This window comes from Salvelinus alpinus, chromosome 27 (assembly GCF_045679555.1).
Source record: "Salvelinus alpinus chromosome 27, SLU_Salpinus.1, whole genome shotgun sequence".
Lineage (NCBI taxonomy): Eukaryota > Metazoa > Chordata > Actinopteri > Salmoniformes > Salmonidae > Salvelinus > Salvelinus alpinus.
The window spans coordinates 21,138,864-21,158,704 of record NC_092112.1 but is presented as its reverse complement, the minus strand read 5'-3'; the positions used below and the strand labels follow the sequence as shown (position 1 = coordinate 21,158,704).

Below are 19,841 nucleotides of genomic sequence, written 5' to 3'. Positions count from 1 at the left end.
GAGTCAAGTGTTTCTTTTCCCTCAATGCACTACATTGTAAATTGCAAGGGTGCAATATATTTGACCGCATCTGTAGGCCTAGGCCAGGGGATATTTATTCATCCCTGGGCATTCTTATTTAGTAGGCTATCTATTCAAATGTTTCCTGTTGAATTGTCAGTTATTTACGCAAATAAATCAAAGTAATGATTTACTATTTTCCTAATGTTGAATTCAGTCATTTATGTAAATAAATGAAAAGTAAAGTAAAATCTGGAATAAGTGGACCCCTAGCTAGCTAGTAATTGAATCACTGTCAGTGGAAATTCCGTTATTGGAGGATCATTTCTCCTGGTCGTCTCATTAACTGTGTTGATTGACAGGGGTGCGCGTCCTGGAAGTGGTACTTCCCGTTCCACTACGCCCCATTTGCCTCGGACTTCAAAGACATCAAAGGCATGTTCACCGACTTTGAGCTTGGGACCAAGCCGGTAAGAATGGAGGACGTCAGGCTTCTCTCTCTCCCATTGTTAGGCCTGCCTGTTTTGTGTGGTCTAATGTTCCTGCGTTTCAGTTCAAGCCCCTGGAACAGCTGATGGGTGTCTTCCCTGCCGCCAGTGGAAACTTCCTGCCCCAAACATGGCGGTCACTCATGAGCAACCCAGTAAGTTTCACTTCATTTTAAAATGTTAACTATTTTTCAGCATAGTCTGAGCATATGTGGCTAATCTATAAGGGACCATAGATGTGGAACTGATAGATTTTCTATGTAGGGGACTATCCAAATAAAGTGTGACCAATGTTATGATCATAGAAGTTGATTTAACTGCTCTGTCACTCATATTTTCTTAACCTGTCGCTTCGTCTCCAACAGGAATCCTCCATCATTGACTTCTACCCTGATGACTTTGCCATTGACTTGAATGGAAAGAAATACGCTTGGCAGGGTAAGTCAACAGAATAATGGACTATTTAAACGGAACACCTTGACATGGCAGTGAATGCAGGTGGTTAGTTTGTATGTCCTGAATGATATACTCACTGCATTGCTTGCTCTTTGGGGTCCAGGCCTGGTAACGTTAAAGCATTACTGCTGATTTTAAAAAGGGCTTTATAAAATACATTTGATTGAATGCGTTTACCCCTCTGTGTGTAGGTGTTGCATTGCTTCCCTTCGTGGATGAGCGCAGGCTGAGGGCAGCCCTGGCTGAAGTCTACCCAAACCTTTCTCCAGAGGAAAGTGAGTAATGGGATTCTTCAACTTCAATCCACCATTGTAAACCACTCCTTCAGAATATGTAGTACAGTAGTACAGTTACAGTACTTTATTCATTAAATATTTCAAGTGTGACGAACACAACTTTAGAAGATGAATGTACAATGCATTCGGAAAGTATTCAGACCCCTTGACTTTTTCCACATTTTGTTACGTTACAGCCTTATTCTAAAATGGATTAAATAAAGTAATAATCCCTCATCAATCTACACACAATACCCCATAATGTCAAAGCGAAAACATGTTTTTAGAAATTTGAGCTAATGTATTATAAATAAAATGATTACATTTACATAAGTATTCAGACCCTTTACTCAGTACTTTGTTGAAGCACCTTTGGCAGTGATTACAGCCTCCAGTCTTCTTGGGTATGACGCTACAAGCTTGGCACACCTGTATTTGGGGAATTTCTCCCGTTCTTCTCTGCAGATCCTCTCAAGCTCTGTCAGGTTGGATAGGGGGCATCTCTACACAGCTATTTTCAGGTCTCTCCAGAGATGTTAAATCGTGTTCAAGTTCGGGCTCTGGCTGGACCACTCAAGGACATTGAAACTTGTCCCGAAGCCACTCCTGCATTGTCTTGGCTGTGTGTTTAGGGTCGTTGTCCTTTTCGGTGAACTTTCGTTCCAGTCTGAGGTCCTGAGCTCTCTGGAGCAGGTTTTCATCAAGGAGCTCTCTAGGGGCTCCTGAGTGGCACAGTGGTCAGTGCTAGAGGCGTCACTGCAGACACCCTGGTTCGAATCCAGGCTGTATCACAACCGGCCGTAATTGGGAGTCCCATAGGGCAGCGTACAATTGGCCTAGCGTTGTACGGGTTTGGCTGGTGTAGGCCATCATTGTAAATACGAATTTGTTCTTAACTGACTTGCCTAGTTAACCTTTCTAGGACACACGTTCCTCTAGCGGAACCCCTCGACAACATTCCGCTGAAAAGGCAGCGCGGGAAATTCAAAAATATGTAATTTTCACACATTAACAAGTCCAATACAGCAAATGAAAGATAAACATCTTGTTAATCTACCTATCGTGTCCGATTTAAAAAATGCTTTACAGTGAAAACGCAACATATGATTATGTTAGATCACCGCCAAGTCCAAAAAACACAGCCATTTTCCCAGCCAAAGATGGGAGTCACAAAATGCAGAAATAGAGATAAAATTCATCACTAACCTTTGATCTTCATCAGATGACACTCATAGGACATCATGTTACACAATACATGTATGTTTTGTTCGATAATGTGCATATTTATATCCAAAAATCTCACTTTACATTGGCGCCATATTCAGAAATGCCGCCAAAATATCCGGAGAAATTGCAGAGAGCCACATTAAATAACAGAAATACTCGTCATAAACTTTGATAAAAGATACATGTTTTACATAGAATTAAAGATACACTTGTTCTTAATGCAACTGCTGTGTCAGATTTCAAAAAAACTTTGCGGAAAAAGAAAACCATGCAATAATCAGAGACGACGCTCAGATAGCAACAACATTTCTCCGCCATGTTGGAGTCAACAGAAATACGAAATTACATTATAAATATTCCCTTACCTTTGATCTTCACCAGAATGCACTCCCAGGAATCCTAGTTCCACAATAAATTGTTTTGTTCGATAATGTCCATTATTTGTGTCCAAGTAGATACTTTTGTTAGCACGTTTAGTACACATATCCAAACGCCCGTGCAGGTCCAGGCGAACTTCGGATGAAAACTTCAAAAAGTTATATTACAGGTCGAATAAACTTTTTTTAATTTATTTAACTTTTCAGGGATAAGGGATCCCTGAAAAGTTCAAAAAAAAAAAAAAAGTACAATCTTTCCCTCGATCCAGACTAGTCTCCCAGTCCCTGCTGCTGAAAAACATCCCCACAGCATGCTGCCACCACCATGCTTCACCGTAGGGATGGTGCCAGCATTTTCACTTTGGATGAATAGCGTGCCCTGAGTGAACTGCCTCCTACTCTGATGGTGCCAGGTTTCCTCCAGACGTGACACTTGGCATTCAGGCAAAACAGTTCAATCTTTTGATCAGACCAGAGAATCTTGTTTGTCATGGTCTGAGAGTCCTTTAGATGCCTTTTGGCAAACTCCAAGCGGGCTGTCATGTGCCTTTTTACTGAAGTGGCTTTTTTCTGGCCACTGTACCATAAAGGACTGATTTGGTGGAGTACTGCAGAGATGTTTCTTCTGGAGCTCTGCCAGTGACCATCGGGTTCTTGGTCACCTCTTGACCAAGGCCCTTATCCCCTTGATTGCTCAGTTTGGTCAGGCAGACAGCTCTTGGAAGAGTCTTGGTGGTTCCAAACTTCTTCCATTTTTAAGAATGATGGGGGCCACTGTTTTTGGGGACCTTCAATGCTGCAGAAATTTTTCGGTACCCTTCCCCAGATTTGATCCTCGACACAATCCTGTCTCGGAGCTCTATGGACAATTCCTTCAACCTCATGGCTTGGTTTTTGCACTGAAATGCACTGTCAACCGTGGGACCTTATATAGACAGGTGTGTGCCTTTCCAAATCATGTCCAATCAATTGAATTTACCACAGGTGGACTCCAATCAAGTTGTGGAGAGATCTTAAGGATGCACCTGAGCTCAATTTCGAGTCTCATAGCAAAGGGTCTAAATGCTTAAGTAAATAAGGTATTTCTGTTATTTTAAATTGGCCAACTTTTGGTATTCTGTGTAGATATTTTATTAATCCATCTTAGAATAAGGCTCTAACTGAACAAAATGTGGAGAAAGGGTCAAATACTTTCTGAATGACCTGTATAACATTACTTTATTACTGAAGTACTCCACCTGTGAAATTACTAATTGACCTCGCATAGCAATGTGTATCTTGAATGACCTTGGTGTTAGTTCTAATCAATAGTTTTATTATGTAAAGAACTCCCTTTTAGGAATCGTTTTGAATATTGACTGTCAGTCACTCCAGCTGATGTGTTCTCTCTTTCTTTCAGACAAGAGGAACAGCCTTGGCAGTGATATGCTGTTTGTTGGGAAGTCTCATCCTTGCTGTGACTTCATCCAGGAACTGTACCATGGAGAATCTCATGAGGTATGTAAAGCCATGTCCCTGCAGCCTGATCAATTAATAGTTTATTGTATAGTGTATTATAAACTGGGTGGTTCGAGTCCTGAATGCTGATTGGCTGACAGCCGTGGAATATCAGACCGTATACCATTTTATTTTTACTGCTCTAATTACATTGTTAACCAGTTTATAATAGCAATAAGGCACCTTAGGGTTTGTGATATATGGCCAATATATATACTCCGCGTTGCGTCGTGCTTAAAAACAACCCTTAACCGTGGTATATTGGCCATATACCACACCTCCTTGGGCCTTATTGCTTAAATATAGTATGATATTAACATTGCTGTGTGTGTTTTCCTCAGGGCACTGAGATGCCAGCAGAACTATGCCATGGAATTCAAGGTACATTAAATCTTGACGATGACCCTATCCTACCAGATAAGTAAGGAATATCTATTTTATTATCATACATTTTAGAAGTTACCATTTATCCATCCTTCTGTGGAGAGAATCCTGGCTAACCTATGACTGTGAAACCTAATTTGTTAGGCCAGTGCAGTCTCCCATCCCCATGCTGCGGGACATTGCACAGAACACTGCCATTGGGTAAGGATTCATATTTTACCCTCACAACCTCTGTTCATTCAGTTGGTGGGTCCCAGGGGGTATACGTAACCAAAATGGTGTTCAGTCTGGTCCACGGCCCAATATTTGTTCTTCCATAGTCCCATTAACCAGGTTTCCATCCAACCTTTATGTGAGTTAAGTAATTGTAGGATAAAAAATGTCTTGACAGGCTTGATGGAAACAACCTTTTTATGTACATTTTCCAAATGTCGACAAAGTAAATTTGGAGTCACGTGATGACATGTTGTGTGGTCCTCCCACTAGGGAAAGTATGCAGTTTATTAGGCTACAAATTAAATAAATTATGAACTTCACAGGGTGGAGAAAGTGCAAGGTGATGAGCTTGACGCTCTTTTTCAATAAATATTGAGGGTCTTATTCTGCTGACATGTTCATCGACGCTTGGCTGCCGTTTTTGACAAAAATATTCTTGCTCTTTTGTCCATAATAATCTCATGTAGGCTATACATATGCTGTAGCCAACAGCGGCGTAGATAGAGTACTGCATCTGCCCTGCATGCTGTTGTCTAGAGCGCACATGCCAATACCAGAGTGGGTACACTCGCTATGTAACGCAAGCATTTTTTTGTGAGAACCATCAGTAGAGTTGAAAATGTGATGGAAACCCATTTAACTTGTAATTTTGTATTCGGTACATGGGACTATAACCACAAAAGTGATTTTTTTTATGTGCCCTATGTCATCACGCACAGCCTTTTATCTGCAACAATTCAATTTGATGGAAGCTACAATTTATTCATACTTGAATGTTTTACCATATCTGGCTGTACACAGGCCTAATTCCATAAGAATTTTCACCGGAAGGGCAAGTTGACAATCCTTAGTGGTAAGTCGTAAGTTCACATTCCTGCCTAACACTTCGTGATTGATCTCGACCAGGAGGCGAAGTCGAAGGTCAACTTCTATGTGAAACTATATTCAAATTTTTCTGCTACAATGGTCGACTTCAGACTCTCATTTACCACAAGAGGGCTGCAACTGTCACTGGGTCCTTAGATGAAATGACCTGCTGGCCCTCTGGGGGGTCAGTTCTAAGAGAAGCTGAGACTCTTTCATTCACACCGGGTCTGCGTCCCAAATGGCTCCCTATATAGTTGATTACTTTTGACCAGATATAGGGGTCCGTTTTGAAGACGTGTCCCTCGTTCACACTGAGCTGGAACAAGACTCATGCCAAATTGGAATTGATACCGTTTTCTATGACCAGCGCTGGATTATCAGAGGATGATAATACCATGGCTCACTGTATTTCTCCTTGGGACAGGATGGTTATTGAATATATTGCCAATGCAAGGTTTGGGGTCAGCTTTGCCTGTACTCTTAGGGGATCCATGTTCTCGAAAATAATTTTTCTTGTTTTCACTAAGGCTAAATACAGGTTACGTTCCGATATAAACTAACACATTAATAATTCATCAAATCAATTGTAGCAGAAATGCAGTTTTATAAATGTGTAAATTGTTCCTTTTTATCTTGGCAGAGTGAAATATAAGGACCCACAGTACGGAGAGACCTTTGTGTTCAAGGCTGTCATTCTTCCTGGAGCTAAGTAAGTTAATAGTTTTTTAAATGTATATATATATATAGTTATTATAATACATCGTTTTTTATAATTAACATGTTCCCATTGCATCGGTGTTGTATATAATCTTACTGTGTGTATAACACCTGGTGTATATTCTCAGTGTTTTCCACAAACACATGTAGCCAGCCAGGCTCCCCCCCCCCAGGTTGACATTTTTGCCAAACAAGCTCTATTCTATGTTGGTGGCCGTCTAGTACATTCTAATGCTAGATTGTATTTTAAACCGGGGGGGAAAACAGATTTTTTTTAAAGAACTTTTAATCAATCAAATGTATTTATAAAGCCCTTTTTAGATCAGCAGAGGGCACAAAGTGCTATACAGAAACCCAGCCTAAAACCTCAATCAGCAAGCAACGCAAATGTGGAAACAGTGGCTAGGAAAAACTCCCTAGGAAGGCAGGAACCTGGGAAGAAACCTAGAGAGGAACCAGGCTCTGAGGGGTGGCCAGTCCTCTTCTGGCTGTGCTGGGTGGAGATTATGAGAGTACATGGCCATTTAAGGCCAGATTGTTCTTCAAGATGTTCAAATGTTCATAGATGACCAGCAGGGTCAAATAATAATCACAGTGGTTTTAGAGGGTGCAACAGGTCAATACATCAGGAGTAAATGTCAGTTGACTTTTCATAGCCGATCGTTCAGAGGTCGAGACAGAAGTTGTGGTAGGGAGAGAGAGTGGAAAACAGCAGGTCTGGGACAAGGTAGCGCGTCCGGTGAACAGTTCAGGGTTCCTTAGCCGCAGGCAGAATTGGAGCAGCAGCACGACCAGTTGGACTGGGGACAGCAAGGAGTCATCAGGCCAGGTAGTCCTGAGGCATGATCCTAGGGCTCAGGTCCTCCGGGTGGGGAGGGAGAGAGAGAATTGGAGGAAGCATACTTAAATTCACACAGGACACCAGAGAATTCACACAGGAGAATTACACCAGATATAACAGACTGACCCTAGCCCCCCGGCACATAGACTATTACAGCATAGATACTGGAGACTGAGACTGGTTGGGTCTGGGGACTCTGTGGCCCCGTCCGACGATACCCCCGGACAGGGCCATCCTGGCAGGATATTAGCCCACCCACTTTGTCCAAGCACAGCCCCTACACCACTAGAGGGATATCAACAGACCAACTTACCGCCCAAGGGGCGCAAAAGTGTTTCATCAGCTGTTGTACAATATGATATAAAACACAAGAAAAAAATAATTTTGACTGCATTGGGCCTTTAAAGAATCCTGTAGCAGTCTGCTGACTTCCACAGGCTTCAAGCTTAATTTTTATGCGTTTTCTCAGCCATCTGCAATACAGGCATGAATGAAGCAGGCGTTTGACAGGGGCTTTGCTACACAGAAAGCAGCAGTTGACTAGTCCGTTGTGAACACTTGACATATGTCTATCTTTGAATATACCATATAAGTATCATTGGCTTAACAATTCAAGCTGGTTTCTTTTAGCCTCACTGGTGCAAAATATGATATCTCTCCACTAGCCTACCTATTGTTCCTGCGGTGAAGGATTCACCATATTCATTGAATGTTTTCATAATTTATCTGTAGATAATCGCTAAAAAGTCAACCAGTAAGCAAATTAGGGAGCTAAGTGAATGGCTCTCTTACCGATACAATTTGGTAGGCTACTGACGAGTCACTCACTTTAACGTCACTGTCTGGCAAGGCCTGATGGACTTCAAATAAAAACAATCTTTACTTGTCCTGATGTGATACCATGGACGTACAGCGCATTTGGAAAGTATTCAGATCACCTTCACTTTTTCCACATTTTGTTACGTTAAAGCCTTATTCTAAAATGTATTAAATTGTTTTATTTGCTCATCAATCTACACACAATACCCCATAATGACAAGACAACAACATATTTTTAGACATGTTTGCGAATGTATTAAAAATCTAAAACTGAAATATCACATAACCGTAAGCATTCAGACCATTTACTCAGTACTACTTTGAAGCACCTTTAGTAGCGATTACAGCCTCGAATCTTCTTGGGTATGACGCTACAAGCTTGGCAAGCCTGTATTTGGGGAGTTTATCCCCTTCTTCTCTGCAGATCCTCTCAAGTTCTGTCAGGTTGGATGGGGTGCACAGCTATTTTCACGTCTCTCCAGAGATGTTTGATCGGGTTCAAGTTCGTCCTCTGGCTGGGCCACTCGAGGACCATTCAGAGACTTGTCCCGAAGCCACTCCTGCGTTGTCTTGGCTGTGTGCTTCAGGTCGCTGTACTGTTAGGTGAACCTTCACGCCAGTCTGATCTCTCTGTACTTTGCTGGGTTCATCATTCCCTCGATCCTGACTAGTCTCCCAGTCCTTGTCGCTGAAAAACATCCCCACAGCATGATGCTACCACCATGCGTCACCGTAGGGATGGTATTGGCCAGGTGATGCCTGGTTTCCTCCAGATGAGACGCTTGGCTTTCAGGCCAAAGAGTTTAATCTTTGTTTTATCAGACCAGAGAATCTTGTTTGTCATGGTCAGAGTCCTTTAGGTGCCTTTTGGCAAACTCCAAGTGTGCTCTCATGTGCCTTTTTTCAGAGGAGTGGCTTCCATCTGGCCTCTCTACCATAAAAGACCTGATTGGTGGAATGCTGCAGAGATGGGTGTCCTTCTGGAAGGTTCTCTCATCTCCACAGAGGAACTCTGGAGCTCTATCAGAGTGACCATCGGGTTCTTGGTCACCTCCCTGACCAAGGCACTTCTCCCTCGATTGCTCAGTTTGGCCGAGCAGCCAGCTCTAAGAAGAGTCTTGGTGGTTAGAAGTTTCTTCCATTTAAGAATGATGGAGGCCACTGTGTTCTTGGGGACCTTCAATGCTGCAGAAATGTTTTAGTACCCTTTCCCAGATCTGTGCCTTAACACAATCCTGTCTCAGAGCTCTATGGACAATTCCTTCGACCTCATGGCTTGGTTTTTGCTCTGGCATGCACTGTCAACTGTGGGACGTTATATAGACAGGTGTGTGCCTTTCCAAATCATGTCCAATCAATTGAATTTACCACAGGTGGACTCCAATCAAGTTGTAGAAACATCTCAAGGATGATCAATGGAAACAGGATGCACCCAAGCTGATATTTTTAGTCTTGTAGCAAAGGGTCTGAATACTTATGTAATAAGGTATTTCTGTTATTTATTTTAAGTTAATGTGCTAACATTTATAAACCTATTTTCACTTTTTCATTATGGGGTATTGTGTGTAGATTGAGGGGGGGGGGGTTAATTTAATACATTTTAGAATAAGGCTGTAACGTAACAAAATGTAGAAAAGGGGAAGGGGTCTGAATACTTTCTGAATGTGCTGTATTTTCCCATGTGGGGTCTAAAATGTGTGTTGTCTTTATTTTTTTGTTTGATCATGGAGCTCTGACATTGTATGGTGTTGATTGTTTGTTACTGTTCATTTGTTTGAAAAATCTAAAAATGTTACTTACAAAAATCTTTCCTCAGGATGCCTGAAAAGGTTCTGAAGCCTGGGGACTGGGAGAGAGGTAACCGTGGCAGGGGTAACTGGAGGCCCCAACTGGGTTTCAACTCCAACAGGCAGCAGGTCCACCTTGATCAGTCAGCCTTCAGGGCCCTGGGGTACGTGCACACCACTTCAAACTAGATAGCATTGACCGACTTTTATGATGTCCCTTCAACAGTCGCCATTAAATACCCACCTTTTGATTTATGCCATCTAAGCTCTTTTATTTTACTTAGTCAGACGTTCTCAGAAGGCTGAATTATCATTTAAATCTGCAATCTGTAATTCAAACAATGCACACCCCCCCCCCATGCTTTTTTTGATAAACAGCTGAGGGATGTTTTAAACTATACCGTGTTTACTGTTAAATTAACAAAGTAAATTGTTAAACCAAGTTCAAAGTTCATGAAGTCGAAAAATGAATGTACCTATCCCGGATTGCACCTTTAAGGAACCTGGGCAATTGAACATCTGGCTGATTCTGGACTTGTGTGCACGCACATACACACATACCATTCAAAAGTTTTGGGTCACTTAGAAATCTCCTTGTTTTTGACAGAAAAGCACTTTTTGTCCATTAAAATAACATCAAATTGATTAGAAATACAGTGTAGACATTGTTAATGTTGTAATGGACTATTGTAGCTGGAAACGGCTGATTTTTTATGGAATATCTACATAGGCGTACAGAGGCCCATTATCAGCAACCTTCACACCTGTGTTCCAATGGCACGTTGTGTTAGCTAATCCAAGTTTATCATTTTAAAAGGCTAATTGATCATTAGAAAACCCTTTTGCAATTATGTAACACAGCTGAAAACTGTTGTTCTGATTAAAGAAGCAATAAAACTGGCCTTCAGACTAGTTGAGTATCAGGAGCATCAGCATTTATGGGTCGATTACAGGCTCAAAATGGCCAGAAACAAAGAACTTTCTTCTGAAACTCGTCAGTCTATTATTGTTCTGAGAAATGAAGGCTATTCCATGCGAGAAATTGCCAAGAAACTGAAGATCTCGTACAGCGCTGTGTACTACTCCCTTCACAGAACATCGCAAACTGGCTCTAACCAGAATAGAAAGAGGAGTGGGAGGCCCCGGTGCACAACTGAGCAAGAGGACAAGTACATTAGCGTGTCTAGTTTGAGAAACAGTTGCCTCAAGTCCCTCAACTGGCAGCTTCATTTAATAGTACCCACAAAACACCAGTCTCATTGTCAACAGGCGACTCCGGGGTGCTGGCATTCTAGGCAGAGTAGCAAAGAAAAAGCGATATCTCAGACTGGCCAATAAAAATAAAAGATTAAGATGGGTAAAAGAACACAGACACTGGACAGAGGAACTCTGCCTAGAAGGCCAGCATCCCGGAGTCACCTCTTCACTGTTGACGTTGAGACTGGTGTTTTGTGGGTACTACTACTTTGGGGGGGGGGGGGGGGTTGCTTGTGTGTAGCTGTGACAGGAAATGGTTAGTATTAGCAGTCATGTCTATAATATACTACATTTCAGTAGGAATGTTTTATGAAATGTGTTCTGTATGTGTAGGATTTCTGCCGCTAGCTGATGTTTAATGCCTCAGACTTGGTGTGTTCCTGAATCTAAAGTAGCCACCGTATTGGGTGCACTTGGCGTGGCATCCGGACCCAAATATCTTCCTCAATTAAGTACCCGGCCACAAGGGTTAGTAGTCAGCTATTTGGCTGCCAGCTGGCACTTATAGAAGTGTGTATGGAACAGCCGTTAACTGATGTTTAACGTCTGTGACTTACTCTGCGTGTTCTGTTGTTTTCAGTCACAGCATGAACAGACAGCAGCAGGGAGGTGGGCAGTACAGCAACGCTCCGCCCCCTGGCAACTACCACCAGGGGAACTACAACAGGCCCCCCCACAGCGGCAGTGGTGGTCACCTCCCACCCTTCCAACGTAAGACCTCCTACACCCACACAGGCCGGGCAGGCCTCAGACAAACACACCTTTACTGCATTTCTGATCAACTAAAATATAGCCTTTACATTGTGTCAAGTAGTAACTCTCTCTCCATCTGAAATAGGCAATAGAAAGGCTGTCAGACGGCCAGTAATCTCCGTTCCGATAAGGCCTTTTGTTTCATCATTCCTTACTTGCGGCAACATTTCACTTCCTTTCTCCTTGGCTGAGATATCGTACCTCTTCTGAAAAGAAAAATAACTATATTATACAATTAAATGTCCCTTTGTTCAACACTGGGAAGTTAGAATGGTGTAACCTACGTATGGAGGGGGGACATTCTCTCTCTGTTTCCCTGCCCCTAATCAGAGGCTCCTGGTTGGGCCCTTGCCTCATGCTCCTCTGACAGCAGGTGTGTGTTACAAATGGCACCCTATTCCCTACATAGTGCACTACTTTTGACCTATATAGTGCCCATAGAGCTCCGATCAAAAGTAGTGCACTATATAGGGAATAGGTTGTCATTTGGGATGCTGGCTCGGTTCTCCAATTTGACTTTGATGTGCCAATTTGCAAATGGATGAATAATCTCATCTGTCTGCTGATAGCTTGTGGGGGAGTCGAGACTATTATGGTGGCACTTGATGCAAATAAGCCTTGGTTCCTTCGGATTGTGGCAGCCAGTGCCTCCCCTGGCCTCTGCTGTTTATTCCTGATGGTAAACTTGCCAATTAGCAGTGTAGGACCGAACTTCATCCTCTCTTTTTCTATATGAGAGTTATTTTGATTAAGGCAATCAGGGTTAATACTCTGGCCCATCTGTGATTGTGGGCCTGTTTCTCTTCAAATTGTCACTTTACGTGACGGTGGGATTTTTTTATTCATGTTCTTCTAGTCCTCCTGAAGAGATGTAATTATTCCTACACTTCTGGCGGCTTGATATTAACATTTAGTTGATGTGAATTGTAACTGCTTAATTTCACCAACTACTGTACCTTTGACACTTTCCTTGAATAACCAGATGGCCTACACATTATGTCAGTAAGAGCAATTTGCATGAAATAATTGTAGAAATAATTGTAGTATTTATTCCCATGCCCATCCGTAATAAGAGAATCTAGACATTTTGGTCAACTAATTTATGTACAGGTTTCATGATTATGAATTGTTATATTTAATGAGATTAATAACCACATTCCCTATGGAAAGTCTACACCCCCTTGAACTTTTCACATTTTGTTGTATACAAAGTGGGATTTAAATAGATTTGTCATTTTTTGGGGTCATTGATCTACACAAAATACACATGTCAAGTGAAAATATATATTTTTATATTAATACAAAAATTATTAGTATTCACCCCCTTTGTTTAGGCAAAACTGAGCTAGTTCAGAAGTAAAATCTGGCTTAACAAATCAAGTTATGAATTCACTCTGTGTGAAATAATGGGGGTTGACATTACTTTTTGAATGACTACCCCCTTCCTCTTTCCCCATACATCTGTAAGGTTCCCCAGTCAAGTATTGAATTTCAAGCACAGATTCGTCTACAAAGACGAGGGAGCTTTTCAAAAGCCTCATAAAGAAACTGCTGTGATTGGTAGATGGGTAACAATAAATCAGACATTGAATATGTCTTTAAGCATGGAAATGATGCTGTGGCTGATGTATTAAACCACTCAGACAAATCAAAGATGCAGCCGTGCATCTGAACTGAGCTGCAGGACAGGAAGGAAACTGCTTAGGGATGTCACCATGAGACCATTAGGGATTTTATAAAAACAGCTACAGAGTTCATTGACTGTGACGGTAGAAAACTGAGGCTGGATTAACAACATTGCAGTGACTCCACAGTAATGACTTCAATGAGAGTGTAGGGACTCCACAGTAATGACTTCAATGAGAGTGTAGGGACTCCACAGTAATGACTTCAATGAGAGTGTAGGGACTCCACAGTAATGACTTCAATGAGAGTGTAGGGACTCCACAGTAATGACTTCAATGAGAGTGTAGGGACTCCACAGTAATGACTTCAATGAGAGTGTAGGGACTCCACAGTAATGACTTCAATGAGAGTGAGTGTAGGGACTCCACAGTAATGACTTCAATTAGAGTGTAGGGACTCCACAGTAATGACTTCAATGAGAGTGTAGGGACTCCACAGTAATGACTTCAATGAGAGTGTAGGGACTCCACAGTAATGACTTCAATGAGAGTGTAGGGACTCCACAGTAATGACTTCAATGAGAGTGAGTGTAGGGACTCCACAGTAATGACTTCAATGAGAGTGAGTGTAGGGACTCCACAGTGATGACTTCAATGAGAGTGAGTGTAGGGACTCCACAGTGATGACTTCAATGAGAGTGAGTGTAGGGACTCCACAGTGATGACTTCAATGAGAGTGAGTGTAGGGACTCCACAGTAATGACTTCAATGAGAGTGAGTGTAGGGACTCCACAGTAATGACTTCAATGAGAGTGAGTGTAGGGACTCCACAGTGATGACTTCAATGAGAGTGAGTGTAGGGACTCCACAGTGATGACTTCAATGAGAGTGAGTGTAGGGACTCCACAGTGATGACTTCAATGAGAGTGAGTGTAGGGACTCCACAGTAATGACTTCAATGAGAGTGAGTGTAGGGACTCCACAGTAATGACTTCAATTAGAGTGAAAAGAAGAATGCAAATCTATAGAATAAAAATATACAGCTAAAGTAATACTGTAAAAAAACATAGCTAAGTAATACACTTTTGGGCATAAATGCAAACCTTATGTTGGGGGGGGAAACACCACATTACTGAGTAACTTAACTGCCTCATTTTCAAGCATGGTGGTGGCTGCATCATATTATGGGTATGCTTGACATCGGCAAAGACTAGTGAGTTTTTCAGGATGAAAAGAAATCGAGCTAAGCGCAGTCAAAATCCTGAAGTAAAACCTGCTTCAGTCTGCTTTACACCAGACACTGGGAGAGGAATTCACCTTTCACCAGGACAATAACATACAACACAACGCGAAATCTACGCTGGAGTTGCTTACCATGAAGACAGAAAATGTTCCTGAGTGGCCAAGTTACGGTTTTGACTTAAATATGCTTAAATCTATGGCAAGACTTTAAAATTGCTGTCTAGCCATGATCCCCAACATCTCGACAGAGCGTGAATAATTTTAAATAGAATACTTTTGCACAATACAGGTGAAACTTACCCAAGAAGACTCTGCCTAAGGTGTTTCTAACATGTATTGACTCTGGGGTGAATTCTTATCTAATGAAGATATATTAATGTTATTTTTCATTAGTCTTTCAAATATAGTAGAATTGTTCTTCCACTTTGACAGAGTATGTTGTATAGATCATTGACAAAATGTACAATTAAATCCATTTTAATCCCACTTTGTAACACAAAATGTGTAGAAATTCAAGTGCTGTGTAGACTTTCTATAGGCACTGTATACATGCAGACTTGGCATTATCGGTCCCAACAGCACAATTAGCCTGACTAGTTATTGAGACCAGACTAGAAAACAACTCTAGGACGGTAGTGTGCTCGGAGTTCAAAGACATGCTTTTGTTGCTGTTAACTGTCTCTCTCTGAGAGGATCCACTAGGTTGTCAGTAATCACCCTGGTCCGGCTGGGTCCTTTGTGTTGGGTTGGGGGGGCTCCTGTGTCCCTCCCGGTGTCCCCGTTTGCTGATTAGTGGTGCTAGCTGCTCTGGGAGACTGGGGGTGGTAATGAGATTGTCAAGTGCTTCTGGACACACTGGCCCCTCTGATAAAAGCCTTCTGGGAGGATCCCATTTGATTGGATGTGTGGTAGACTAGGGAGGTTTGAAACCAAAGTTAACTTCCCCTTTGACTGCACCTCTACCCCCATGTGGTGATGTGTCAACGCGCTGTCTCTGAAACATGCTGTGGGGTTTTGTTGTGCCTATTCAAAATGGCTGCTGTGTAATGACCCACCGGGGAGACACCGCTGGTCGCCATTAGTCTTCTGACGTCCAGTCACATTGTGTTAGCAGCAACTTTGTCACACCATTTAAAAGTTTCAGTTTAATGGTCTTATCCCATGGAATTCTATTTCCAAACTGTAAGTTCTAGACCTAGAACTTGACCAACTGTTTACTAGAGTAATGGAAGAACATGTGTATTGGGGGACATGTGAGTTGGTTTGAGCTAGTTGTAATCCCTTGGGTTAATACAGTGACTGTATATTGTACTGGGGGATTTTAGGTGTAATCCTTCGTTGTCTTTTGTATCACATGGCCCAGGGCTCTAGAGTTTTAGAGCATTGTTAATTAAGGAGATTGACAGGTGTGTACTTGTAATTTCCTCCGTTGAGTGACTGCCTGCTGGTCATCAGAGTAGGACAGAAGACGCAGGCCAGAGTGGGTGGTCCTCAATAAGGTTGTGTTGGTCCAAGAGATTATTAACTGTCAAGATTTACTCATCTACAGATCCAACCTAATCACTTCGTCTGGACAAACAGTTATGCATTGTTGGTATTTTTCGGTTATACATAGTTATTTTTTCTACGTTTCTCAAGTGGCTGAACTATACATCTGAAAACCTTAGTTTGCTCAGTTATGTTGGCTTGTGGTCTACTTTACTCCACCATAAGTCAGACTGACCAACCAGTCTATATTCTCTCTTGGTCATCTCAGACCATGTTAAACTCTCTACGTGTAATAACATTGAGCACTAGGTATTGTACCACCAGGCCAAACGTGTTTATTTCCCAGGGATCCCATCGCCTCTTATCAAATTTCTTTTAACACCAGCCTCCAATCCAGGTTTGTAAATGACTGGCTTTTCTTTGCTGAAGTTCTTTTCATCACACCCTTCACCCCGCCCCCTCTCCTCCTGTCTCACCCACTCACCAGGCCTGCCCCTATAAACAAACAAGTCCCAGGCTTGCAGCTGGTCATTGCCTTGGCAACAGCGGATCTAGAAGAAGCGGCTCTCAAAGGGGCTCGCTGCGCTAGAACCAGGGGTACTTGAGCCATCCACAATGCTGCCCACTGAATGCTTATTTCATTTTCCTGAAGGAAGGAATGCAAATGATCCATTTTTTCTCTTTTCCACCCACCTCAAATCTTATTGTGATTTAGTGCTTCAATGGGCTTCATTTTATCTTTGGGATTGTTTTATCTCTTGGATCAGTTTTAAGATTGAAATTTATGGGTTTGATATTGAGGTTAAAGCTGAAATTAATTGGGTTAATTAACTTGTACATTTTGACATGCTGTCGCAGTGTTGTATACCGAACCTGAGTCCCTATTGATTGGCAAACATTCTGTGCAGCAGCTTTAACTTTTAACTTTCACTCAAAGGGATTGTCTTATTATTCTTTTTTTTTTATTAAGTGGTGTCTAATTTTTTCAATCTAGCATTTACACTCTGCTGAGACAAATCTCATAGCTGATTTTATCTATGCAATTGTGTGTGTGTGTGTGTGTGTGTGTGTGTGTGTGTGTGTGTAGAAATTACACTGATGGCAACTCATCAGAACAAAATTCTTAGGTAGATGAACTTAAAGTATTGCTCTTTAAGAGTTGCGCTCGTTATGTTCACTTAATAGTGTATTGGGGCCCTTTTTCTTTTAAAGTATTTTGTCACCCACAGATTCTAGGCAGCAGGGTCTTCTAGGGACACCTCCCCCATACAACACTCCGCAGCAATATCCAAGGTGAGTCTACGGATTTGTCTGATTTTTATACATAGGCATGTATTTACAAGGTATTCCCTCATCCTTGGCCTCATCCAGGCCTCCTTGGCCTGCTAAGTTCATGCTAAGTTCTATGCAGTAGAATTTTATATAAACTTTATAAACCGATGTAGTACTTTTTTTTTTTTTTTTTAAGGGTGCTCGCTGCAGCATATTAAGTTAACCTTGATACACATTAGTTTTTTTTACTACACCTGTGGTTTAGCGTAATATGTGGTTAGTAGAAACTGTTCCAGTGCTTTAGTGGGGGACCACTGAGTCACACTAAATGTACAGGTAGATGAAACATCTTGCTTTATTAGTTGAGGCCACTGGGCTTCACCAGGGGGGGGCTTAGAGATGAATTAAGAATTTGGGAGCGCTAAACAAATTTCTCTTGAGGAGGTTTGGCCAACTTAATGAGGCATCACTAATACTGCTCCGGCAGTATCATTTCGGCGCCACAGTGTCCGCACAGACCCGTCATTGATTCTTTCTCCAGACCTCTTGAAGGACTAATCAGCTTCTTTGGTTCAACTTTTCAGGCCTTCCAGGTCCATTGTGGCTCTCTGTCACCTTAGGTCACTAGTTATTAGTGGTGAACTGAAAACTGTTTCTATAACTACTTATACCAGCTGGACTGAAATTACATGCATAAGGAACCTGTAGGAGGGATTACGGATTCCAGTGCACGGCTAAGTCTGGCATTGGGGATGAATGTGACATGGTTCAATAATGAGGGATGGGCCCTTCTAGGACGGCTCCTACTTCTTCCTTCGGCCATTGTAGTGAATAATATGAGACTTAATATGGTGGCTTGGCTTATGGATGGACACATTGCTGAGGCATTATTCTTGGAGTGATGTTGTGGGCGTCACACACATGCAATGTGGCGTCCTCATTTTAGGGATGAGTGCAATTCACGATTCAAGTCACTTGTAAATGTCTGGTTTATTTCATACTTTGCCATACATTTAATATTCTTATACTTTTATTCATGTGAAATGGGTGGCCATTTTTTTCTTCTGAATTAAATCTCCATGTCGATACTAATTAGCAGGGATGTTGCTAGGTCACCATGGTCAATTGAAAGCTGCATCAATAGAACTGGAAAAGGTTTGGGGGGGTTTTTTGCTCCTGATTAGGCGCTTTGACATATTTAGACTGAATAATGGGTAGGACTGGAGCAGGGAGGGCCTGAAGCCTAAATTGCCCAGCATGGCTAATGTGTTTGTAGCTGTCTATGAGTACGCTAACATGCACACAAAACAATTGCGGATAGTCAGATTAATATAATAGTTTGACTTAAACGTTTACAAGCTTTGCAATTTCCCTAATATTGTTCACAAGGACACATCTGAAATCAGGCTACGAGGGGACTATGATAAATGCAGAAAATCGCGACCAAATTTTTTTTGTGAAGCATATTCGGACATATAAAGTTTATATGAAAACTAAGTGCATGCTTTCAGTTTTCCGATCTCACTTCACTCATGCATAAGAGGGAAGCTTGCACTACCGGTGCTGTCACATGCGTAGATCAAATACACCACTAGACCTCTGTTTATTAAGGCCTTTACATGTCCTAATTTGAAAGGTTACTCAGAAACCAGGTGTTTTAATTGGCATGTGCTTACTTCGATTATGACCTTGCGCAGATTTAAAATAAGCAGAGTCAGGCGTTTACATGACTGCCATACTCAGCCTGCTGCCATTTGTTTTAATATTGAGTTATTACTGTGCATGTAAACGTACTGAAAGGCTAAGGCACATACAGATGTCAGAATTTAGATATGAATCGGCACAATCTACTTATTCGGTTTGCTGGTGTCTTGGAGCTGAAATTTGGATCATGCAGGGCGTCAGGTAGCCTAGCAGTTAAGAACGTTGGGCCGCTAATCGAAAGGTTGCTGGTTCGAATCCCGAGCCGACTAGGTGAAAAATCTGTGCCCTTTAGCAAGGCACTTAACCCTAATTGCTCCTGTAAGTCCCTCTGAATAAATGTAAACTGTGCTAATGCCGATTTTAAAAATACATCTAACGGAGAGCAATGTGCAATACGGCAAACTATGAAACTATTTTTTATTGTACTATATTCTGATATGATGACTTGAACGGTTCATTGGTTAGCTGTTGTAAGTTCTGGTTTGTCTAATTTACTTTCTGATAACATCTAAATTATTGCAAGTTAGCGGTGATTTAGTTTAGTCATCT

The 19,841-nt window shown here is 41.8% G+C and overlaps 1 protein-coding gene across 6 annotated transcripts in view; it reads left to right on the top strand.

The window, feature by feature from the left end:
- LOC139556149 (5'-3' exoribonuclease 2-like) overlaps positions 1 to 19,841 on the top strand; it is a 40,558-nt gene that overhangs the window by 17,110 nt on the left and 3,607 nt on the right. For 5 of the 6 annotated variants that reach the window (XM_071369718.1, XM_071369719.1, XM_071369717.1 and 2 more), the window contains 11 exons: positions 363 to 470; positions 554 to 643; positions 854 to 926; positions 1,136 to 1,219; positions 4,223 to 4,320; positions 4,662 to 4,741; positions 4,849 to 4,905; positions 6,428 to 6,496; positions 9,981 to 10,115; positions 11,789 to 11,919; positions 17,546 to 17,609. In XM_071369718.1, the coding sequence (XP_071225819.1) occupies positions 363 to 470; positions 554 to 643; positions 854 to 926; positions 1,136 to 1,219; positions 4,223 to 4,320; positions 4,662 to 4,741; positions 4,849 to 4,905; positions 6,428 to 6,496; positions 9,981 to 10,115; positions 11,789 to 11,919; positions 17,546 to 17,609 (989 nt within the window). Of the gene's footprint in view, positions 1 to 362; positions 471 to 553; positions 644 to 853; positions 927 to 1,135; positions 1,220 to 4,222; positions 4,321 to 4,661; positions 4,742 to 4,848; positions 4,906 to 6,427; positions 6,497 to 9,980; positions 10,116 to 11,541; positions 11,677 to 11,788; positions 11,920 to 17,545; positions 17,610 to 19,841 lie in introns of those variants that run through there. The other variant, XR_011671077.1, reaches the window with a different exon arrangement.